Source organism: Esox lucius, chromosome 5, assembly GCF_011004845.1.
Source record: "Esox lucius isolate fEsoLuc1 chromosome 5, fEsoLuc1.pri, whole genome shotgun sequence".
NCBI classification, from domain to species: Eukaryota; Metazoa; Chordata; class Actinopteri; order Esociformes; family Esocidae; genus Esox; species Esox lucius.
Genome location: NC_047573.1, coordinates 25416869 through 25442549, shown reverse-complemented (window position 1 = coordinate 25442549; position 25681 = coordinate 25416869). Strand labels below are relative to the sequence as shown.

General features: G+C 44.9%; 1 protein-coding gene across 2 annotated transcripts in view; it reads right to left on the bottom strand.

Annotated features, from left to right (window-relative positions):
• Window positions 1-1036: 1036 nt before the first annotated feature.
• The window catches only part of ntn2 (netrin 2), a 57487-nt gene continuing 32842 nt past the window's right edge, over window positions 1037-25681 (bottom strand). For both annotated transcript variants that reach the window (XM_010905113.5, XM_020046969.3), the window contains 5 exons: window positions 17309-17497; window positions 10566-10715; window positions 7761-7820; window positions 3718-3795; window positions 1037-3542 (listed from right to left, as the gene is read on the bottom strand). In XM_010905113.5, the coding sequence (XP_010903415.1) occupies window positions 3160-3542; window positions 3718-3795; window positions 7761-7820; window positions 10566-10715; window positions 17309-17497 (860 nt within the window). In that variant the 3' untranslated portion in view covers window positions 1037-3159. The remainder of the gene's footprint in view (window positions 3543-3717; window positions 3796-7760; window positions 7821-10565; window positions 10716-17308; window positions 17498-25681) is intronic.

Genomic DNA, 25681 nt, shown 5'->3' with positions numbered 1-25681 from the left:
ACTTTAATAAACACTCTTTACGAATTTACGAACTCACATTCTCTCACTCTCCCTGCTCACTTTTACTCTCTTGCTTGCTTACACACACCTGTGTACGCCATAAATACTGCGTGAGAGGAACAAAGGCAGTGAGTTATGACCCTGGTTCCTCTGCCAAGCTGTTGGGCTTGTTAACATTAAACAACGGGGTGGCTCACCCGACGAAGACTGCTAAATGGCTTTCACAAAGTTTCTATTTCTAAACAACATGTGTAAGGTTTAGTAAATCTTGTAATAGGCCTACTCTAGTCCTACATTCAGGGTGGCACAGATTAAAGAGGCAGGTTAAAAAGGGATATATATGATTTATAACCCGGTCCCAGATCTGATTGAGCCATCTTGCCAGCACTTAAATAACCACAGAAGTTGTACGAGTTGGCAAAAGTGCCCAAACATATTGGGACCGGTTAATATGAAGTGTTGACGTTGAGCAACCAGGCATTGTAGACCGTGCAGTACAACCCGTGACGAAACGGCTTGGTTATGGGCTGAGTCAGAGAGGGATTCTGGACATCTGACATCAACATTCATCAAACCTGCCCAGGCTATCCACACATACCATGCAGGCAAATGGTGGCTACGGTAACTCCACCTGTTTGACATCTTGTCAGAGATAGCGATACATAAATAATCGGAAAATTTGGTTCTGCATTTTTGTGAAATTCCATCTCAGGGAATTCCACTACGGGAATATTATTTCTACTCTGAAAAGTAAGTGGATACGTTGGTTCTCTTTGCTGTTCTGAGAAATAAAGTTAAATTTAACACCAAAATGTATGGAAAACAACCTTTACTTTGGTTATGGGTTGGTTTTGGATTGGTCTTCAAAGCATTGTGCTATGCGAAATTTTGAATCACCGTATGATGCAAACATTGCTACATATGCGGAAGAACCCACAACCGTTACCCATAGAACCTATTCTAACCACACAGACCTTCATGTCAAATTCAAAATCCATTCAGCTTTTTTTGTTGTTGAAAGAATGACAATGCTTGGTTCACATTCTTAGCTTTAACGACATAATCTCATAAGTACAATCATACCATGTGTCTGTATGTGGTTTTTACATTTGACATTTTCTCATTTATATACATTCTTGAAGAAAATTAGAACAAGACTGGAGGACTTTGACTGGCTGCCGTGTCTCACTACTGTCACATTTCTAAGACACAAAAACACGCACATTCTAGAACAGAAAGAGACAGCAGCCTGACCAGAGGAGAAGAGACACTCTTCTGAGTGGCTTTAACAAACATACCGCTGCCACCGGCCAACTAATAGCGTGACATTACTGGTGGCATACAGCTTGTTAGCATGACCTCTTAAAACTGGGTTTACATTGTACCTTCTTTCTTAAATAAATTGTAAAATGCTTTTAAAAGGAACTAAAGAAAAATACAAACTTTGAGAGCAAAACAGATATTCCCTTGTGGTTTCATTTCTGTCCTGATTTTCTCATTTTCTTGATTCAATTTAGAAACAGGCTGATGCATTATTGGCAAACGAAGAGAGACATTTCGGCAAGGCCAATTAGGGGAGATGACTAAGGACATTTCCTTTGGATTTTGATGTTAACATTTGTTAATTCCCTGCTCTGCTTCCTGTAACCTTTTGCTTCGCGTCGGACTGACCAGCAAAACCACAAACATGCAAACATACAAATACTTGAGGATATACATATTCTCTCGTATCATAATACAATCAGGGAGCATAAAGAAGCTTGGAACGTTCCAGACTCATTCATTCTGTCAATCTGATACAGCTGGAAAGGTAAACTTAATCCAGCATTTGTCTGTTCTTTGCCAAATGGTAATGTTGATTTTAGCTCTTCTTTTAGCAAGCAGTCGCCAGCCCGTCATTGGACACATCAAAAGTGGCAAACATTCACATCAGAGAAATATTAGAGGAGAACCAACAATATTGGCGACACAATGACATCTGCAGGACGTTTTTTTTTTCTTCCAACAAACACTGGAAGACATTATGCATATTATCTCCAGAGGTTTTCCTGGTAACAATGGCATTGTTCTGTTTCCGAAGCCGGCTACTTTCTACAAAAACAAGAGGAAGATGAGTCAGCCAGAGATGTGTGGTTCCATTTCCTGCTCGTGGTCAGAGGACTAGTGGGCAGCATTCGATTATGAGTCAGTAGGGTCTGTAGTCGTGGGATCCGAGAACAGGAGTACATGAACATAGCAAAAAAGGGAGAAAACAATCAGGTTTTAGAGTTTGCCAGCCTCTAAGCAGTGTCACTGTCTGTGTATAAGCGAAGCAGTGCAACCAGCCAGTGAGCGGGGGGCTCGTCCGTGATAGCAGCTGCAGAGTCTCCGCTAGAGTCAAGCAGTTGCCCCCGTCTATGTTGTTTATATACTATAATGGCTATGGTGGTAGAAGTGAGGTCTGGTAGTGAAGGCCCCCAGTGGGTACAGCCCTTGTTGTGAGGAGGATCCTCTGAGGATGAAGACGGAGCCGTTGAGGTTTCTTGTCCAGAGTTGATGTCTACTTATCTTCCATTAGAATAAGGAGTGTACGCAACAAAATGACTGCTCTTGGCTAGTCGGTTATCGGCTTAGGGACCGTGAGACATTGGGTGGAGCCAAGGTTGCGCAGTGTGTGTCTTTTAGTTGGTTGCGCCACGCATGGGACCCCCCATGGGAAATCAGCCCCCGTTTCTGCTCTCCGTGCGTACTCCTGGTAAAAGAACGGGAAAGGTGACCTTCAATAGTTTTGAAACACTAACATGGTGACAGGAGCTGAAGCAGTCTGAAGGGGGAGAACTGGAGAGTTGGGTCGGGGTGCAGAGTGGATATCTTTGCCGTCGTTGTCGAGAAGGGCGTCCACTCTTGTCTACTATTCGTACCCTTTTTAATGGTCCCTTTTCAAGGCAGACCGATAGGAAACAAAAGACAGTCACAGTCCTACGATTATAACTGGAAATAAAACTGAATTATACATTATACACAAAGTGGTCCTTAAACAGGCAGGATACATGCAGTCTCTGTAATGTGCATTGGGCCCCGTTTTTGGGGGTCAGGGTTTGGAGGGTGTTGGGGGAGGTGCTCTATCCTGCCAACTAGCGGAGAGGGTGGATGGGGTTTGTGGTGCAGCTCTCTCCCCCATCATGCTTTGCCACACTTGCCCTTCTTCTCTTTGCGCTGGAACTTCCGGAGGCGCCGTGTCCAAACGTCTCTCCACTGGATAACCAGGCTGTTCTTATCAGCCAGGAGCCCCACGCGCTCTCCTCCTGCGGAGGCCCCGGGTCCAGCCCCGGGCCCCCCTGCCCCAGGACCCCCGGGGCCGGTCTCGCTGGTGCCCATCACCAGGAAGCGCTTGCTCATCTGGATTTTGGGACACTTGCAGGCCAGGTCCTTCATGTGGATCCACAGGATGTTATCGCCCCGTTTCAGCGGGTCACCGCGGCTCTTGTAAACGGACACCACGTTCACCGAGAACTTGGCCCAGTCGCCCACCGTCTCCATGTCCAACACGTTGATTTGCACCGCTGATGAGAGACAAACACATACAGCACACACAAACCAAACTGTAATCAGCATGTCATAGCCTTCCAGCAGCGTTTAAGACGTTTGTCATTGTTATTCGCTGTCCTTTGATTTGAGCTAAATCCCCCAATCATTTGTTGATAACTAAATGCAGTGTTCAGTTGTGCAAACACTCACCATAGTCTTTTTTGCAGTATTTCTTCATGTTGATCTTCAGATTACCTTTCACTGGTTTGCAATAGGACTCACAATCTGCTGTTAGAACAAAGAGTACAATTAAAACCCTCCCTAAAAAAGGCAGGCTAATAATTACACAATTAAGTTTCATCACACACTTAACTAGACAGCGGTAACACACTAAGAAATATTACACATTTAACCAGACAGCAATTACGAACTTGATTTTAAAAACGTGAAGATGGCTACTTTCTTAGGGCTTGAACAGACATTAGGATTACACACACTGAAAACACACACACACAACAAGAGGTACAAAGACAAATATGCACACGCGCATAAACCCACACACGCTGAAACATGCTCACGCGGCCACACACACGCCGGGGCTCTGAGACAGGCGTCTGGAAAAAGAGGACACGTTGGGTTTGGTCGGCTTTGCTGGAGTAAAATACGACCTCAGACAAATCACACGTAAGCCTCAGCAATAACCGGTTGTGGTGAAATATTACAGAGGGAGAAGAAGAAGAAAAAAAGTGTTCCGTTTGACATGTCTGCCTGGCTTTGAGGGGCCCGGAGAATAGACAGAGCCCGCTGGAAGTGGTCATGGTCGGTTGGCTATGAGTCCCACGGGGACCACAGGAAGACCACACAGCTGACCACTGGACAAACACAAAAAGGGAGCGCTACCCTGTTGAACGCGTTTCCACCTGGAACCTACGTTTGGTGGGTCAACTGGAGCGAACAGGACGGTCCCGACACGTAAAGTAAAATACTCCAACACAGGTTTGATTGAACTGGAAGACGGACAGGATATGAGAAAGCATGGATGAATGTAGTATTAATGGTACTCCAGTGGGAGGGAAAGGGCCCAACACTGTCAATAAGCCATGCCTTCACTGTGCTTGTTGTCCCAACACCGTCAATAAGCCACGCCTTCACTGTGCTTGTTGTCCCAACACCGTCAATAAGCCACGCCTTCACTGTGCTTGTTGTCCCAACACCGTCAATAAGCCACGCCTTCACTGTGCTTGTTGTAAATAGAGTTTGAAAAAATAACTAAGGAGAGGCCAGTTTCTGATGGAATTCTACTCAGGCTTTAGAAGCGGACATACCTGACACACGCTCCTGTTGTGACAACGAGGACCCCACGGCATTGCTGTGAAGCTGCGTTACCGCGACATGCGTTTTATCTGTAGTTGCGCATGACTGACCACAGCGGGTGCAAACTGTCCCAGCTTAGTCCACGATTGAGGGTGTCATGGTCAGTGAGACTTGCCATGTCGTGCTCTAGCGACTCACTGCGGCGAGAAAGGCGCCTGCAAGTTAGTTGTGGTTGTTAGCAGGAGTGTTCTCTTCCAAGCCCGCGGTTTAACATCCTGATTGACCAAACACTGTGACAAAAAGCAGCAAGGCTTGGCGGGACACGTTTCGGGAGGACGGGTATCTGTGGTTTCCCATTTCCAGCTGCCTTAAAAGTGAAATCATTGAAAAAAAGTTGCCCAGTTCCCGAACAAAACTGAAAAAGGAAAGTGATTGCTCGCAGCAGTTTCCCTGCGAAGGCTCATTTCGCTGAGGGTTTTGAGAGAGCTTGAGCAGGCGAGGGCAGGAGGAGGGAGAGGAAGAGAAAGGGGGCAAGAGGAACCAGTAAAACTGTCAGGGAGGCTTGGCCGGTAGATCAGAGTGATGGAGCTTTTATTAGCGACAAGCAGAGAGAGCCCAGAGCAGCTGCCTAGCGCCTCTACACTCACAGCAGCTTTCAATAAAGCACCGGTAAACAAACCTGAGTTCATGTGTGTGTTTGTATGTGCGTTTCTGTGATGTGAATGTGTGTGTTTGTGCGTTTCTGTGATGTGACTGTGTGTATTTGAGAGGAAGGAGGAGGATTTGGCGTGTTTTTCTTTGTCATCGGGGCCGTGAGTGAGAGCGTTTTGGCGCGGATTCATGGGTCATGTTGGAGGCCCACTGACTGAATTCTTCTGGATCTGTCCTGGGTAGGGCTGAATAAATCGGTTGACCTGTCCATCTATAGTAGCGAAGAGAACGCACCCTGGTGAGGGAGAGAGGCCGGCCAGTGAAGTCGCCTCAAGACGCAGGATCCCGGGTTGGTGGCCCACAGTGTCAGTGGTTTGTTTTCCCACCAAGAGTCACTTACTGATGGGCACTCACCTGGAAAGGCCCCTGGGGGAATCGCCCGCTGACCTAGAAAAAGCGCGTTTGAAAACACAACAGCCTCGGCGGCTCCGGTTATCCCTGTTCCCCGTCACTTTTTTCACGGTGCGGCGACAATGACAAATTGCCCCACCCCCTTGCGCATATACATGAAAATGAGCCCTTTTGATGTTTCAGGTTCCTTAGGGAGGAACCTGAGAGAGGAGATGCTGGATGTAGTAGTGCGAGGGTCGGCCGTTTGTTCCCTCACCATTTCTAATAACTAATCCGCTGCTGTCTGAATCCTGGGGAAACATTGAACATTTGAGGTCCTTACATGATGCTGACCCGCAGATAAAGAAAACACGCTGTGTTAGCCGAATTACCATATAGTTGACACAGAGCCATCTGTTAAGATGAGATGGGTCAAAAGGAAGACTGGCTGAAGGAAACCCTTGTGGCTCGCCTTATGCATAGGCTGCTTAACTTCTGAGAAGAACAGTATATATATATGAATCAACCCGTCCATCAATAGCAGGTTAGTTAATATGTAATAAGGAGAGATGAAGCTTAAAATCTCCTGAGCCGAGATGAACGGTTTTCTTATTTGTCACTGTGGAAAACACTTTCCTAGGAAACCAGAAAGACAGATGAGCGTTATGGTAACAAGCACAAGCAGAGATTGGGTTGGTGTAAGAAATTCGGTGAAAATGCCACCTAGCGTATTAGAAGAGAAAGGGAGGACAGGACCAATCATTGGGCTAAACTAGCTGAGGCCCTGCACATGATGTTAGAGTGCTGCTGGCAATGCTGATGAGATGATATCACAGACAACTGTGTGACAGTTCTTCGATATATTTTCTTATTTTCTCTTGGTCCAAAATGTTGAGTCATTTAGCAGATACACTTATTCAGAATGACTAACAGTACATTTTCATACTTTGCCCTCTCCAACTGGTCCCCTGTGGGGATTGAACCCACAACCCTGCAAGCACAATACTCTTCCAACTAAACCGCACAGGCCTTAAAAATGCATTGAAATTGAGACCCGGTCCGTCTTTGGCTGGCAGTAGAAATTCACCAAGCTTACCTCCTGGGGTGGATCCAGGTTCCTCCTAACCACTTATACAGGGTCTGATACTACCATCCCCTTATGGTTTGGAATTATGAATTCAAGGTAATCTGATCGCAGCTTTCTAGATTTAGTGTACATTTCTTCTGACCTGAGGCTTTCAGAGAGGAGAGCATCTTAGCCAAACCAAGTGAGAAAGCTGAGCAGCGGGTGTCAACGTTGTGTGAGGTGTGCCTGCGGTCACCGCGTCGTTGAGTTATGTGGTTAAAGCCTATGATGAATCACCATTTCCAAATCATCGCCTTGGCTGCAACGCTGCCGATGAAGCGAAGGTGTTAAAAAATGGGAGGGGGGTAATTGACCGGAGAGAGCCTGGACGGGGAAAGGACTGTCAAGACTCAAGGGCGGAAAAAGCTTTCGCTCAAACCGTTAGTTTGCCAGCATTCTTTTCACGCCTCAAAACTTCCTCTCCCCGGGCTACAAAAAAACGCCACTAATCACTTCTGTTGTAGCCTTTCCATTGGCTTTGGGTTTGGCTGGAGTTGGCTTCAAGCACAGTGAAGCGAAGCTAACCGGCTAAAGGCTAGCAGGCAGACATCAGTGCCAAGAGTGCAGGTTTTAAGACAATGGAAAATCTCACTTGGATCCAGAGCAGTCATTTCTTCATGGAACATCAAACAAGAGGCCCGCTCTCCATTAATATTTATTAATGCTGTATAGAAAGGGAGGCCAGAAATTTTCAAAAGCATGCCACCCCCCTCCCCCGCTTATTTGTAAGTGTCATTTGAGGTTTTAGGGTGTGGCTTGGAAAGTGACTAACCTGCTGGTTCCTCTGTGCTGCTGAGGATGACCGCGGCTGTAGGGTTCACCACTGGGATCTCTGAAATGCGCGCACACACACACACACACACACACACACAGTTTTATAGAAACAATTTATATCCATACATTTTCTGTAGACATGGTGTAATTGCTTTGGCCATATGCCTACAGTTTGCATGTGTGGCCAGGCCAATAAAGTATGCCTGAATTAAATCACAGTTATTTGACGTAGGAAGGGGCAGAGGGACGCTGGAAACGTATGTGGGAGCAAATGTTTGAACCGAGTGCTTTCACAAAAACAGAGGCACCGAACAATCCTATGGACCAATGTATTCAAACATACCAGACAGATGGCAAAGTAGGGAGGCAACCCCTCAATACCCCTGGTTAGCTTAACCAGATCCCCTTACCACGGCCAAAACAATCTAACTCAATTCCCTCCGCAACGAAGGGCCCCATTTTCAATAGAAATGCTAATGCTATGCTAACAAATGCTAACGCTAACAACAAACTCAGTGTTAATAAGAAAAACAAGCTGATTAGCTGGCTTAGCGTCGTTAGCGTTCACCCAGAGGAGCTTGCCTTTCGACTGGGGAGTTGGAAGGAGGAGGACCGGCTTGGAGTCAAACAAACAGACTGGGGGCTTTCCTTTGACACCATACAAGTGGCAGTTGGCTCGCTTCGAAATTATGGACACCCCCACTAAGAAAAACAAATAGGCCATTGAGCTTTGGACTGCTTGGTAAAGGCGTAGGGGAGAGGAGAGCAGCTGGTGAAAGGCCCGCCAGGCTGCCGGCTAGTCCTCTGAAGGTGCAGGGTCGAGGGGTGGATATTGCAGATGATAAAGGGATATTTAGATGAAGGCCAGTGGTGTCATACTAATTGGGTGTTAGCAGGCCTGGTCTCTGTTCCTGCCTGTGTTAGGGGGCAGAGGGGCTTGACCGGGGGGAGGAATGGATCGTACGATCGAATGGAAGGCGTTTCAGGGAGAAAGATGCCCTCTGGCTCAGAGGGAAAAGCTTAGATGACAATGCAATTGAATACACACGCACACACTAAAGCCAAGAAACATTTTCTCCTTATTGGTTGTCTTTCAGTGGCGTTTTAAAAAGTGTCTTGTTGGTTCTTCGGCCATGACCGCCATTGTTTCGTCTCTTTGCCCTCCACCATCTGCTCCATAACACCAATGTCAGACCAACAACCTGGCGGCATGTGGCACGACCTGGCAGAGCCGGGCATGGTAGGGCATGGCTTGGCATGGTACAGCGTGGTACATTCGTCTGGTGTGGCTGGTTCAGGTTACACAAGAGAGGTGTGTGTGTGTGTGTGTGTGTGTGTGTCATCGTGCCAAACCACAAGGCACAGCATGATGGCAAGCTGCCCTCTATTCCTCCTGCCCACAGGCGGTGGACTAGTGATCTAACTCACCCGCACAAACACACACACACGCCACAGGGGTCACAGGATGGTCCTGACATAGCCTGGACTAGTCCAGACCAGATAAAAACAACCTACCTTAGTTTTACCAGAGCAGGTCAACTGAGAACACATTGTCTTTCCTAACATAGCCAACGAGTGAGTAAATGTCTCTGAGGTTATTGTCCAATGAATGATTGTTTTAACAATGGCAGCAGAAGGCATTGATAGTGCTCACTTTCTAATTCAACACAGGCAATGGTGGATTTATGGCCAGGCTGGTTTCCCTCACGCTAACCTAGCGCTGCACGGTGCAACTTGGCCTTTAAAACTTTAATCGAATGAATAGCTAAACCTGCTAATGGGATGGCTAGCTCGTGACATCACAGGGAACATGCCTCTCCACCATGCGGTAATAGAAATAAGGTAGGAATAAAACAGCTGCACCTGTCATATGGTTGTAAAGCCCTTGTTGGAGCTGGTAAATGGTTCATGGTGTTTCCATTATATTACAGGACCATGGGATTTTTTTATGTGATATTTATGTGACAGGACTATGGTATTCCACAATGCTACAGGACTGTGGGATTCCAAAATGTTACAGGACTATGGTATTCCATTATGGTAGAGGACTTTATTATTCCACTATGTTACAGGACTATGGAATTCCCTTATGTTAGAGGACTATAGTATTCCACTATGTTAGAGGACTATAGTATTCCACTATGTTAGAGGACTATAGTATTCCACTATGTTAGAGGACTATAGTATTCCACTGTTAGAGGACTATAGTATTCCACAATGTTAGAGGACTATAGTATTCCACTATATTACAGGACTACATTATTCCATTGTTACTGTGGTATTTTTTGGTTTTCCTGTGTAATTAGTTCAGTGCCGACCCATCAGGTGCTGTGTGAAGCCTGGCCAGACTGGCGCAGCCCGTCTGGTAAAACCCCTGATGGGGAGAAATGAAACTTGGTCCTGGTCCTCAGAGTGGGCATGGCAACACAGACACAAACAGAGGAAGACTGTGTGTGCGTGTGCGGGTCTTCCCAAGTGCTTGATGTGGTTATCAATTGCAAAAAAACAGTGCGCCGTCTTTCCCGATGACAAGTAAATATGTGCTTCTGTTAAGTGCATGTCATTGACTTTATGACACAGGGCGGGCCTTAAAGCAGAAACACATTCTCAAGTGTAAAGTCATGTGTAAAGTGTAAAGTCATGCAGGAACTATCCGTGTGTGTGATATACTCAGTGAAGAGAGGCTACACTGAGACGTCCTGTGCGTGGCACTTTGTCCAAGTGTGCCCTGTAAGGGTGAAGCCTACATGAGTGTGTGTGTGAATGCGTTGTGTGTGCGCGTGTGTGTGGCTGATGTACTCACTGATGCAGGGGGCCACTGGCGAGCGGCTCTGCTGGTAGCCCTTGGCACAGCGGTTACAGGTGATGCCCGTCACCCCGTCCTTACAGGGGCACTGGCCCGTAGTCTGGTTACACGTCTTCCCTGCTGCACCCACTGGGTGGCAGTCACAGGCTGGACAGGGAGGGGGGTGGGGAGACCGAGAGACACAGAGAGACAAAGACCAAGAGACAGACACAGAGAGATGATTAGTTATGGCATTTTCCTAAACCATCTAGGGTTTGTCCGAGGCGTTTCATGGTTCATTCGGTACTCGACTCAAATCCGATGGCATTTCCAACCCCGTCATTAGTTGACTAGTTCAACACGTCTCAGGGTTTCATCATCTGCCATTCCAGTGTATTCCCAATGCCAACGGGACAGAGTGTTCCCCGGCTCCAGGTCTGGGAATCCTTTCTGCTCAACTGGGTTACCCTGCCACTGTCGTCTTCTGGCTTTTGGACCGGCCCCAACATGGTGGAGATATGTGTGTGTGTGTGTGTGTACAAGGAAGAAAAGCCTCCATTTGTCCAGTCTCTTAAGTCCTGTGTGTGACACATACACCCGCTCGGCTGTTTTCATCGCTTCCCGAAAATCCACCCTCCGCTCGCTGCATGCCAACAGCAACATGCCAGCCAGAGAGTCCCGGCCGCCAGGCCCTTTATGTGCTGCCGTGAGCGTCTGTCCCAACACACCTTGAGCTATACGGGGCTTTTCCTGTTTAAAGAGCTGCGGAACACTAGACACAGCCTGTCCATCAGGCTCCTCTCTTCCAAGACCTCTTTAGAAGGTGACAGAGAGGAGAGAGAGGAAGGGGGAGGGAGAAGGGGGAGGGAGGAGGGAGGAGAGAGAAAGAGAGGGAGGAGAGCGAGAAAAAAGAAAGGACAGAAGGGGGTTAGAGTTAGAGGAAGGAACGAGGGAGAAGAGAGAGATGGAAAGAGAGAAATGTTTTGAACTGGAGAAAGTATAAGAAAGAGGAGACCGGGAGGAAGGACTGTGGGCGAACTCACATGGTCCAGACCTTGCCTCTGGTGTGCTCATGAGCATAAACAATACTAAATCACCCTCACCTCGAGTCAACAGGGAAACCAGACGTGGGTTCGTCAGTCACACATACACACATAGCATGTATGCATGGACAAACACAAACGTCTCAGTCCGCATGCTATCAGGTATCACTGTTGCACTGTACACTGACCCAGCCTGACGGACACGGAGAAACACACAGCTTTAATATCCTTGGAACATTTGTTTAAAGGGGGTTAAGGGAATGATTTAACTTGGCTTGAACCTGCAGACCTGTCCAGAATTTTAAAATGTTTTTTTTTTAAAATCTCCCCTCTCAAAATATTCCGGTTAATGTTATCTTGTCAATCAGTTCTGGCATTGAGAATAGCCTTTAATGAAAAACAACTGGTCAAAAAATGAAAAAATAAAAACCTTGGGCGGGCGACAGGGGGACGGCTCTTTCCACCTACTTTGAGCTTAATTAGGTAGAAAACAAGCTTGACGAGTTGCAAAATTGCTAAAGCAAACTGCATTACTTAAATGTAATGTGATAGCTGGTAATTGTCATCTTGCTTTCATGAAAACAACAAGAAAGGGGAAATGAGCCTTTGGGGAAAACCCAGTAACCCAACAGTCTCTGATAGGACCTGCCAAGGAATTGCAGCTGCTGAAGGTAAAAACACTGGGGACTCAATGTCTGTGGGCTGATCGTCTACTGCTCCTTCACTTTCTGACAGAGGAGTCTTTTTTGTTTGCCATCTCCCGCCGTTACGTGGCTACCTTTTACCCTTCCAGATGATTCTACATTCTACTCAGTAGAGATGTGCCAAACCCAGAACGGGGACACACTTTTGAGAGGAGACAGCATTTGAGATCAAAGCCATCTTTAGCCATCTTTATTCTAAGTAAGATGGCCTGCCAAAACACATTGCCATCTACGATAACTAGCCAGTTATTATTGCAGCTTATTGAAAAAGTTAATTAACTTGCATTCATTCAGAAAGTTATTTGACTTCCTAATCCTTGCCAAGAAGGCTCTAATCATGAAACATCCTCCCATAGGGAGGCTAGTTTGTACTACTCTGAATGGGGGAAGTTACTCATGCTTTCAAAATGTGGAATAGCATCATGTGTATTGATAGCTGGTTTACACAGGTAGTCCCATTTAGATTTTTGTCCCTTTTGATCTGATTTTAAAAAAAGAAGAAACTTATTGGAAGTGTTTGAATGGAGCAACCTGTGTAAATTAGGCTGGGGATTGTTCTTCACGGCCTTGGGTCCTGGTTCCCCTACTGTGTGTGAAGCTGTTTATTTGTGCTGCTCGTTTTGCTGTCACAACTGAGAAGTAAAGACTCTACCAGCTGTTGATTTGGGATGGGGGTGGGGTGCTGGAGGGAATCTGGACCGTGACATGTGGGGGTGTGGGGTGTGGGGGGGGGGGTTAGCACTCTGATCTTCAGACGCACATGTGGTCCCTCAGTCCGGGTGTCCGGCTGGCGTGTCAATGTGCGTCCGCTCGTTTGAAGCTGGCGCTCGCTCTGTAAATCTGATGGCTTGCGTTCCGCTGCACCCAACCCGGCCCCAAACTCATAGAGGACTTTGATTGGGTCTCGGGTCAAGGCGGTGTAATACACAGTACATCTATATGGAATGGGTTGATGGACGGGGATGTGGGTCCAGACAATGTTGAGGGCCTCCGTTATGGTTTTGCTTTACCAATGTGACTACTCCCCCGGACAAACGCACCCATCTTCTACCCGTTTAGACATATTAAAAGGACCGCAGCAGAGGAAGCCGTCAACTGGGTTTTGAAGCCTGGAGCCGGTACATGCTAGAAAAACATAAAAGCCTTTCATTTCAAATCGCAAATATTCTATTTCTATATATTGCAAAATAATGCAACGTGCCTCTCTCCGAATTGAAGAGAATACACTAATCTAGCAGGTTATCCAAGAAACATTGAAAATCAGGTACAAACTGGCTGGCTGTATTGAACAGGGTGGGGGTTTAGGCAGAAGTGTAAACTTCCCGTCTTTTGATCTGTCTGGTAAAGTCTGTCGGGCTGGTTGATACCTGCACACCTACACTGATGAAACTGCAACCAACAATCATTTCTGAACCAATCCATTGTTTCCCTGATTGTCTAAGAGGACCATTCATGAATTGCAGTGGCATTTGCAGCCCTTGTCTTAGAAGAAATACATTGCAACCACAGCTAACATATATATAAAATACACTTCTAACACTTCACAATGACAAATCATTACATATCATAGATGTTTGTGTATAATGAACAATGAGTGAACAAAGTCTTATATCCAAAGTGGCACTTGACATGTGATGAATTATTTAGCAAAACTGCTTATCTCATTACATTTTAGAATCCTCAGACTCTACATATTTTGCCATTAATGATTATTTTTAATCATTAAATAAATAAAAAAACATCCAGTATTAAGTTATAAATCTGCCACATTAGTTGACTTAACACAAACTAACACATATAAATGAATTTGTTTCTGTTATTGTGAGAATGCAGAGCAGATAAAAAACATTACAACTGAAACATTTGGTTATGTCAACTTTGGTTGATTACGTTAACTATCTAACTTTCTTGCTAACATAAACTGAGCCAGTCATCAGAGCATATACCACAATATATATGCCTCTGCCATTATGAATCACAAGTTGTTTTATTTTTATTATTCAAAAATGTTACGTACATAGAAGCTATGTTACATCACATTATGAATGATGATGAATAACCAGGGAAATGGAAGCTAGTTTGAAGATGACTGTCAAAGAAAACCAGCGTGCTGGGGGACTCTGTGGAGGGCGCTAACACAAAAACCAATAATGGAGATGTCAGAATTGGGCCCTCTTATGTGGGTACAATTGCAACGTATTTAGCTACAGCCACATGTTTATGAGTTGTATGTAACACCTTGTAAAATGAGAAAGTTTGTATGTTTGTTCTATCCATGTACCTCTTTAAAACAAGGTTACAGTACTCTGAGGCTGCAGGTTTTTATTACGGTCTCTTTGCTCAGAAAACAACAGATGAGTGCCAGGATGGTGTTCCCGAGAGGGGCAACCCCTCCCTCCCCTGGTCAATCTCCTCCGTCCTCACACGGTCTTTCTGAAGTTTTATGTGCAGAGGCTTGGCCAGTGAAAAAGCTGTAAAAATGTCCTCAGATGTTGATTACTTTTCAAGCCTGTGTGACTGAAGGCGTGACAGACAGGCACCGCATTGGGAGTTGTAGTCTTTGGACAGGAGACATTTGTTCACTCAAACCCTGAATGGATCAATAGCACTAAGGGTGTGTGTGTGTGTGTGTGTGTCTGAGCAAAGAGTGTGAGTGTGTATGGGCACAAGAGCATACTGTCCATTGAAAAAGGTCCAAGTAGTTCTCTTTTTCTAATTGGGCTGTTTGCTCCATATACATCTGTCCGGTACTGGCATGGGCGTTTTGGTTTTTGGATTTCCTTATCCTGGATTTCCTAATTCCCTTGTTTCTCTAATTTATTCTACAAGAACGTTTTTACATACGCTCCACTTTAAGAAGCTGTTTGGAGGACAAGTCGGAGTACATTCAGTTTAAAGGCTTTTGGTGGATTTTGGTTGGCAAAGACCGCTGACGTCCTCTAAGTTTGAATGTCTTTCTTTGACATTTATTATAGTCTACATAAATGTCAGGACCGTGCCGTGTTCGAAGGCTCGTAAGGCGCAGACACCGAAGGGCTCCTGGTAAGCCTGCTTACAGCCGCGCTGTGACGGCCGGCACGTTTCTTTCATTTCCGGACTGTTTTCTTTACGCACGTAGCGGCGTAAAGCTGTGAATGGAGAGTGGCAGCAGCCGTGGCGCAGGCGCGCGGGAGCTTGGGAACCCCGCAGGGAGGCACTCGGGACTGGGGCAGAAGGCCGAGGGCACTGGGGGTAGGGGCTGGCGGGTGTGCGCGTGCGTGCTATTTAAACACCAAGTTATAACTGAGAGCAGATGGAAGGGACGCTGGCACTTGACCCATCCATCAGAGTTTCGGCCTGTCCATTAAACTGGCATTCCTCGAGTGTGTTGGACGACCCAAGCAGCAGGTCCGACAGGGACACTCGTCCTCGGAGGAGGTCTGATTGGAAGCAGACAGGTCCGGCTTACAAACCCTTCAGATGTACACGCCCACTCGTCGCTCCCCTTTTAAAAAACACCTGTATTTTATTGTGGGTGCTCTATTTCAGGCACCGACCTACTCCCCAGGCCTCACTGCGAGTGGACAAACGCATAAAACGTGGCGGCGGACAATGAATGAATCGGAGGACCAGAAAGAAGTGATAAAGACCAGAGGAGACGCTAACGGGATGAAGACCAGGGGAGACGCTAACTGGATGTGGCTCCTGGGCGTCTGCTAGATTACTAAAATGTGAGACCACTCGTTCCCCGGAACGACAGAGAGGGTGATAGAGAGGAAGAGAAAGTGGAAGAGACAAGCCCTAAAAGGCTTCTGGGATTGTTCCGATCAATCATGACGCCAGCCGCCCAGGTTGTGAGCCACTTCCACAGAAACTTTAATTTCCGTCACATCTGGCCCTCTGAGGAGTGGGTGATAAAAGTTCTGCAGCGCCGTGGATGGCTCCGCTTTGATAAAAACAGGTCGCATGGCGTCCCCGCGGCCCGATGTCAATATTAACGCGGCGATGGAAGGTGGAGTGTAAGCTATCTAGGGTGTATGAATGGCACTTGTCTTTTATAAGGGGTGTAACGCTTCAAGTCATTTTCTGTTTCAGAATACAAAATGATGCCATACTCAATGGCTTTGGGACTTACGACACGGATCTACCTCATTAATACGCCCCACCCCATCACCGAAAAAAATTACTTTGACATTAATGAAAAGGGATTTTACATTAACAATATGTCTGGTGCCGATCATGTCATTAAGAACAGATACTTCTGGCTTACTGCGGTTTGGGTTGGCCACCCTCCGAAATAGGAGAAGAAAAAGCACCAGGAGTCGGGGGAAGAGAGATTCTCACCATGTAACCTCAACTGAAAACCCTTCACAGCTAGCAATGTTGGCAGTTGTCACCATCCACATTGTTTTGAGTTCTCTGTAAGCCATCCCATAACTTCACTCATCTACAGGATTCAGAAAAAAAGGCAGGCTCCCTATGATTTGCATATTTCCCAGAGCAACAAGGTCAGGAAGCTGGTGTTGTTCTTCCGATAATACTTTTTTTCAAAAGCTCTCGCTGTAAAAACGACCCTAGAAACATTCCACAATTCAAACACCACTTTTTCCTGGAGAAATATCTCCATTAGCTGCTAACCTCATGTGGCTTGTGGTCCAAGGGAATATTATTTCTGTTCAATTTCACGAGAACAGCTTCTGTGACCGTTTCAAATTATTTTATTACGGAGGGCTGGTATCAGTCCGTTTTCTTCCCTAGATGGATTGTGAAGAACAAATGAGCTGGAAGCGAGGGAGACTGCAAACTTCTCAGAATACCGTTTATGCCGGTAGAGTCTCAAATATAACATTTCCTTCAATTCTTTCTTTGTTCCCTCTGGTGATTTATCACTTATGCGGGAGGAGTTTTGAATACAAACAATTAAACTCATCCCCCGAATGACGTGAAAGTGAAAAAAAATATTGCCACGACCCCGGCCGACCTGGATTCTTGTGAGCAGCACTGTGGAACAGTTGTAGAACACCAATAGCCGTACCTTTGCAGGCGCGACGGTGTGTGATGGGTCTGGCCATGTCCCGGTAGAAGCCCTCCTTGCAGTAGTGGCAGTGGCGCCCGGCCGTGTTGTGGCGACAGTTCATGCACACGCCTCCGCTCTTCCTACCCGACAGCTTATACAGCTCCATGTTGAAGCGGCAGCGCCGGGCGTGTAGGTTGCAGTTACACGCTAGAAAAGGAAGAAGCGGAGGGTGGGGAAGGTGGAGGGGAAAAACAGAGAGAGGTTAGACATCTTGGGAGTTTAGCGGGAGTAGATGTGCCCCGTTCACGAAACACGTCATGGCTTTTTGTTAAATTGTCGTAGCCGGACGTCGAGAACTACGTAGTTTACAACGTTAGACATTATGGGTGTAGTCTGTGAGTACCTCTTCAAGCACATTTTCAAAACAATTATTCAGACACTTTAGTGTCGAGTGGTAGATTAGGCTCCTAAGTCTCCAACAGCAACTTTCAGCAGAATACAGTCAATTCAAAACTCAGGGTCATAAAGTTATGATTCACTCTGTGTCGAGGGTGTGTGCCTTGCCGCTGTTACAGAAGTAGTCAATCATGAGGGAGATATTCACAGGGCTCATTTTCTCCATTCCATAATTAATGGCTGGAGCCAGGCTCTGTTCGTTAGTTATTAACGGGCCCCTTAATATGGTGAATCGCTGATGAGCAGAGCGAACTTTTGCCATCGATCATGAGTCCGAATCGGTCAGAAGGAGGAGGGGAATTCGGGCCTGTGTTCTGTAAAGTTCCCCGGCTCCCAGCCATGTGCCTTATTGCACCACAACGCTTAATCACTCTGGAAACTATTTGTGTATTGACCAATGACTAAGCTTAGAAAACTGTGTTTCAAACGCTGAATGCTGATTGGGTTAAAGTTGTGGCATACAAAACGGTATCGTGACCACCGTCACGACAAAACATTTATGTTTACTGTTCCAACATGATTGTAAGAGGTTTATAACAGAATTAAGGCACCTCTGGGGTTTGTGGTATATGGCTGCCTTCAGGGTTTGAGCCACCTGTTTATATATATATATATATATATATATATATATGTGCTTGTCTTACACATGTATTATTCACTAAAATACATTACACGTATGCAGATTTACATGTCAAAAAGTGCTTGCAGCAACCCGAGCTAAAACATCCCAAGGGAAGAAGATTAGGCTGTTACAGCCAGGAAATAGTTTCAAGAAGGAAGAAATATTATTTCTATTCCTATATCCTATTCTCCCTATTTTAGTGCACTTTTATGTCAGCCATTTCCTTCTCAGTTCAGGTAGGGTATGAGTTAGAGACTTAATGTGTAATCTCCCCATAACCAATAACATATATTGTTAAGTAACGCAAATATAATAATGATGACAAAATATTTCTGCATTTACTAAAAATAAGTTAGTAACCAACATGTGACCACCATGTGAACCTAGTTGAAGAAATCTGTAATGACTTCAAAACCCAAAATGCAACGCTCTCTCTAGACAGGTTCTGACAGGCTCGGTACATTTTTACCTCAGTGGCTATCTAGTTAGAATACATATCTATATACTAAAATAAATGTAATAGACAGAAGCAACTCCTGAGTACAAGGCTTATGACTTGCCATCTGAAGCACTCAGACAGCATTAAGAAAAATATTCTCTGGTCTGATGACACCAAAATGGTCTGATTGCCACCACTATGTTGGGCAAAAACAAGGTACCATACATCACCAGGCTACAACAGGTGGGAAAATCATGGTATGGGAATGCTTCTCAGCAATGGGGACTGGGAGAATGGTCAGGATTGGAGAGTGAATGGAGCAAGATACAGAAAAAGGTCCTTGGAGAAACCCTGATTCAAAGGGCATAGGCCTTGGACTGGGGGGCGAATATTCATCTTTCAGCATTCACAGACCCTTGGGATAGGTCTGTGAATGTCCTAGGGTGGCCCAGTCAAAACCTGGACATATCCAAAACCCCAATGAACATCTGTGGGGAAACCTGAGCATCACAGTTCACTAAAGCTCCCCATCCAATTTAACAGAGCTTGACAGGATCTGCAAGGAAGACTGGGGGAAAATGCCCTAAACCAGGTGTGCAAAGCAGGTAGCAGCATTCCCAAGAAGACTCAAAACTGTGATCAATGCCAAAGGCACTTCTACAAAGTACTGAATAAAGGGTCTGAAGACTTATGTACATGAGAAATTCATAATTATTACACAATTATGACAATATAAATGTAATAAAACAATATCATGTTCTGGACAAGTACGCTATCCACGCCATCCACACCATCTACTGGCTGATTTGGATGATCTGGAGCATATGCCATGTTAAAAAGCCACGTTACGAAACGTGATAGCTTATTATCCCTCATCTCCAGTGACCAAAATACATAGCTAGAATGCGTTATTACACAACTTTTTAGATTTCACACACAGACCATTTAGAGTAGTTAAATAATAAAGAAAAAAAAGATTCACCCACTGATACATACCATTTAACCAAATGTTATGATTTATGTTTCTGGGGGTAGATTACCCCTTGAAATAACTATCAGACCACGGATTCTTCCAACCCTTAGCCAAGAGTTCAAAGGAGGCTGCAGGAGTGCCTGGTGCCAGTTCAAATTGATCCCATGGAAACAGTTTGCGAGAAGCAAACAACAACAAAGAACTTGGAGCCCAGAAATAAAACAATAGGAAGTAAGGGACCAAAATAGATGGCGATATCAATTAAACTAAATCAGATGTGAGTGTATTGGGTGTGGAGAGTCAAAATAGAATTGTTTCTATGACTCTTTGCTAAGGCATAGACCAGCCTCTATTGAAACATAAAGACATAATTGAACTGTAAACATGTATTGCCTTTCAATGTGGCTAACGCAATCAGTAATGATGTTTTCATCTGATTGTCAAACACATAGCTTTAAAAAATAGGCTACCTGTGCAGTCATTCCATATACTTCCAACTCTTTAAAAAAAAAAAAACAGTGCCCTGGCACAGAAAGCGAGCATAAACGTGTTTTCTCATATCAGCAACTCAGTTTGCAATTTATTCATTATTTTTGAATGACTCTTACTGACTCTGGACTTAGAGTTATGACTAATTTTTTCAAAGTGACTCATTCATTGAAGTTGTTCGTTTGAACTGCTGGCCGCAATTCATTCTACAGCAGGGTCACACACACACACACACACACACACACACACACACAACACAATCTACTGGCTCTGCGGCTTCAGACACATGATCTGACCAATAAATGTCTGTCTATAATGTGAATGCAGAAAAACAGACCTTCAAGCAGCATAGAGAATGAAAATGTGTTTAGAACTGAGAAATGATCGCGTGGGGAGTTAGTGGTTTGCGGAATTGAAAGCATACATATCCGGCCTCTGCTTGACAACACTTGACCTTGAGAATGAATCATTAAGGGCTGCTGCTCCAGACCGTTAACCATAATGTGCTAATCACCCTCGCACAGTTGCAGCAGTCAAGCAGTTGGCAAGTGCAACTACCTAACAATGATGCTTACCTGCAAATTAATTGCTCTCATCTAATTTCCAAGGTCAGAATTAATCTATGATTAGAAGGAGAGGATGAAAACCAAAAATGTTTCAGCACTCCAGGACCAGAGTTCCCTAACAATGTTGTGAACCATGAACATTTGGTCAAAAATGGAACACTTTTTATTCATATTTATCACTTTAAAGCATATAATATCAAGGAGTTTAAACTAGCATTTGTTAGAGAACCCCAAAAGGTCTCATCTCTAATTCAGTGGGTCCCAATGGGCCCTTCTAATTTGTACCTTGTGTGTGAGTCTGAGTTAGAGTGACAACAGACTGAATTGTTTGTTACAGTGAAGGTCAGTGTTATAACCATATCCAGTGTAAATGATCACAAAGTCAAGCATGGCATTCCATTTGATAACAAAATTACCATTGACCATGAGATACTTAAACCAAACATCACCAGGCCACATCGATAATAGTGGAAATGTCAAACTGGCTGGCAGTGGAATTCTGCTTTACTAATGCTTCTTCACCTGGCCAAAGGGTCCCTGGCACACAGAGACGGGAAAAACAGACCTCTTTTCCCCCCAGTTTTCCTGGGTCCAAGGCCCCAGGAAGAAAACACATTCCCAGACTCCTTCCACCAAGTCCATCTGCCGCTTTATTATACATCCAATTTGTATGGAATTCTGAAGTTAATGTATTTCTAGTTGGGCCTGAATCCCCCTTGGAAATGTTCAGTTTCTTTAGCTACACTCAGGCTGAATATGTTTTGGTTTGGAAGTTCTAGGAGGCTAGCTGGCACAGGAATTGACGTTTGACCTCAAGCAAATTTAACTGAAGGGTTGGGACCATAGACCTGATGACTTCATTTAATGGATACTGGGACGGAAGGTACTCTATGAAAAAAACTGGACAGGTGAAACACACAGAGTTAATGGAAACCCTAATTCTCAGGTGGAGAAAAAACTATGTGCAGTATTGAAAACGTTCAGGACGTTTTATGTAGAGAGCTTCAGATGGTACAAAAAACTAAATAGTATTTTTTTTAATTTGACCAGGTAGGTCCATAGGAAGAACATATGAATCTTCATTATTGTGAGTATGGGATTGCATTGAGGTGTGTGTGAGTGTACACCTATATGTGCTTGAGGATTTATGCACGTGTCAATGTGTAAAAACAGCCTGGCCAATTTCTACTTATGAGGAATGTGACAAAGAGCACAGCAACCCAAACAAGGGGTTGGGGGTGGTTAGGGGATGTAAAGGGCGGAACAAGCTAGAGGAGGTGGGTGGTGTAATGGGCGGAACAAGCTAGAGGTTGTGGGTGGTGTAATGGGCAGAACAAGCTAGAGAAGGTGGGTGGTGTAGCGGGCAGAACAAGCTAGAGAAGGTGGGTGGTGTAGCGGGCAGAACAAGCTAGAGGAGGTGGGTGGTGTAGAGGAGGTAGGTGGTGTAGTAGGCCTGCTACACCACCCGCTACACCACATTCCTCGTAAGTAGAAATTGGCCAGGCTGTTTTTACACATTGACACGTGCATAAATCCAGAACAAGCCAAACACACACAGCTGTGAGAACTTGTGTCCTGTAACACATTGTAGCAGGACATGAGTAAGAGATGGAGTGGGTCACTGACCTTTAACCCAGAATAGATTTCAACATGGTGACATGTTCCTTCTGCACAACAGATACAGGGACTCAATGTTACAACTTTTCTACACAAAATGTGCAAATCCTGTGTAAATGACCAACAAAACCAAGAAAAGCTGCTGTCCGGAAGACGAGCAGAAATCAAATTTTGGATTAGTACTGGAGAATGAAATGCAGTGAGGGTCCGGTTTCATGGACCCAGATTAAACCTAATCTAGGACAAAAAGAATAAACCAAGCACGGGCCGGAGGTGTGACGTTGGATGGCCTGTTGGACCTGATCCTTGAAAACAGAATATCTCCTCATTATTCCCCATCTCTTTGAACCAGCAGGGGGAGATGGCGGTGGAGGGGTCTCTTTGGAACCAGCAGGGAGAGATGGCGGTGGAGGGGTCTCTTTGGAACCAGCAGGGGGAGATGGCGGTGGAGGGGTCTCTTTGGAACCAGCAGGGGGAGATGGCGGTGGAGGGGTCTCTTTGGAACCAGCAGGGAGAGATGGCGGTGGAGGGGTCTCTTTGGAACCAGCTGGGGGAGATGGCGGTGGAGGGGTCTCTTTGGAACCAGCAGGGAGAGATGGCGGTGGAAGGGTCTCTTTGGAACCAGCAGGGGGAGATGGCGGTGGAGGGGTCTCTTTGGAACCAGCAGGGGGAGATGGCGGTGGAGGGGTCTCTTTGGAACCAGCAGGTGGAGATGGCGGTGGAGGGGTCTCTTTGGAACCAGCAGGGGGAGATGGCGGTGGAGGGGTCTCTTTGGAACCAGCAGGGGGAGATGGCGGTGGAGGGGTCTCTTTGGAACCAGCAGGGGGAGATGGCGGTGGAGGGGCTGTTAACTTCACCTCAGCGCCTGCTGCAGGATTTGTTGTGGCACTTGAAATGTTTATGGGTTTGTTTTGAAGTGCTGTGTGCACACACAAACATACTTAACACACGCCTAGTGCACACACAAACATACTTAACACACGCCAAGCGTACACACACACACTCACGGCAAACATGCTGTATACACACACACACACACACACACACACAGACAAACTCCCTCTAATTAGTCTCAGCAGGGATAACTGAACATCGGCGAGGGCCATTTTTCAATTCATTAACACATCAAAGCTCCGTTGGAGTGCTCCAAAAACACTTGCTAATTGTTGTCTGGTGTAGAAGAAACCGGAGGGGGTTCAGAACGAAACAGCACAGGACACTGGTAGAAGAGCAAACCCCCGGCGGGGCTGATGCTGCTGCGTGAACCTCCACAGACAAACCACAGAAAACCTCTGTAAACAGGCTGAGACAAAGGGTACCGCAGAGATGTAGACAGACAGACAGAAACAAACACAGAGACAGACAAAGAGAAACAGACACAGAGACAGACACAGAGACAGATGGAGAGGAAAAGACACAGACAAGACAAAGAGACAGACTGAGAAAAAGACAGACACAGACAAAGAGAAACAGACACAGAGAAAGACGGAAGGGCCTCTTGACTGGGCTTTATGGTGGCGCACATCTACCACACAAAAAAACGTAACTGAAAGACTGGCAATTTACCTCTATAGACACAGACATCCACTGGCTTGGCTTCAGATGGGGACGGTTGAAATATGCAACACCCTTGAACAAGACTAATGTGCTTTATTGCCAGTAAACTTTATATTAAGGAACATCAACACAGCTTTTTTGTAGTGTAGTTAATACCAAGAAAAACTCAAAGGAGATTATTTTATTTATTTTAAAGAACACTAAGCGGAAATCCCCTTTTTATCAGGCTATATTATCAGGCTATAATATCACGCTATATTACTAGCATACAGGGCTTTGTAGAAGTATTCTGACCAATCAGCAATTCTTTCATATTACTGTATTACAAAATGGTACATAACATTTTGTTCTGTATGATGTGCAAAAAATACTAAAAATAACACTGAAACAGAAAAATCCATATCGTAATGTGGCATTGGTTTTATGTTGGGAAACACTTTAAAGAAAACAAAAAACTGAAATACGTTGCTTGCATGAGAATTAAACCCCTCAACAAATAAAAGAAATTGCCCCAACAAGGACAAAATTAACTTACCATTGGGTGTCCACCTGTGAAGCATTAAAGTTGCTTCACAATTTCTGGATAGAAATACCACTTTTGAAGAATCATTGGTCAGGCTGCGAATTTGAAGAACAATGAAGACCAAAGTGCATTCTAGAGAAGTTAGAGATAAGTTTAATTATATCCAAGGGATCACAGTTGGATCAATAAATCAAAACTGGAAGCTACCCCCCCTGCCACACACACACACCCAAACCTTGCCAAGAAAAGGCTGTCCCAGAAAATACAGTGGTCAAACAAGGAGACTTGTTTTGGAGCCAACAATCACTTTGAAGGAGATATCAAGTTCAGTGGAGTACTGTTGAAGCAGACATTTGCGCCCCCATGATCTTTATTTTGTGGGATAGAAATGGGTTTCACATTTGCATCAAATTCTTCAATGTAAGTTAAATATTAAACGTGTACATGTTTTCCAAGTGAATTCAATAACAGTATTTTGAATCACTTCACAAAGTTACCATGCCTTTGATTAGAACTAGATTCAACTTCCACCAGGTGAATGTCTATCTTTCAACAGCTTGCCTTTCTACCAAGTCATTTTTTAATACTTAAGAAGTACTAGCTGCCAACATTAAGTAGAAATTGCAGACTGCAGTGATTCAACTTAAGCAAGCTCACAAAGCTGCGGTATAATGGATGTGCAGTTTGCAAATGTATTATTTTTAAAAAGGTCTTCCCTTTGACATCCCTTTTAACTTCAAAAGTAAGCCCTTGTTGGGTCATAATTGTTCATAAGAACATTTGACAGTGGTATTAGGAGGGGGCCTTATGACTGTACCAGTAAAAATGTAGTGTTGGGTTACAAATTACAATTCAAATGATCTACATAATATATAATATTCTGTGAAAATGTGAGAAACAATTGTCACATTTTTACCAATGGAAAAAACTAAAGAATAACAGTAATAGTGACTACAGTATCTTGACAAGAAAATAGAAATGTAGAAAAAATTATTACAAAACCTGCATTCTATATGCAATAAGGCACTATAATGCAAAAAAAAGGAATCCTGTTTTGCCAAAATGCAAATATAAAACGACATATTAATGAGTAACCGCCTCCTTATTTTTAAGCATGGGGCTGTCTGCATCTTGGAATGGGTGTTAGGT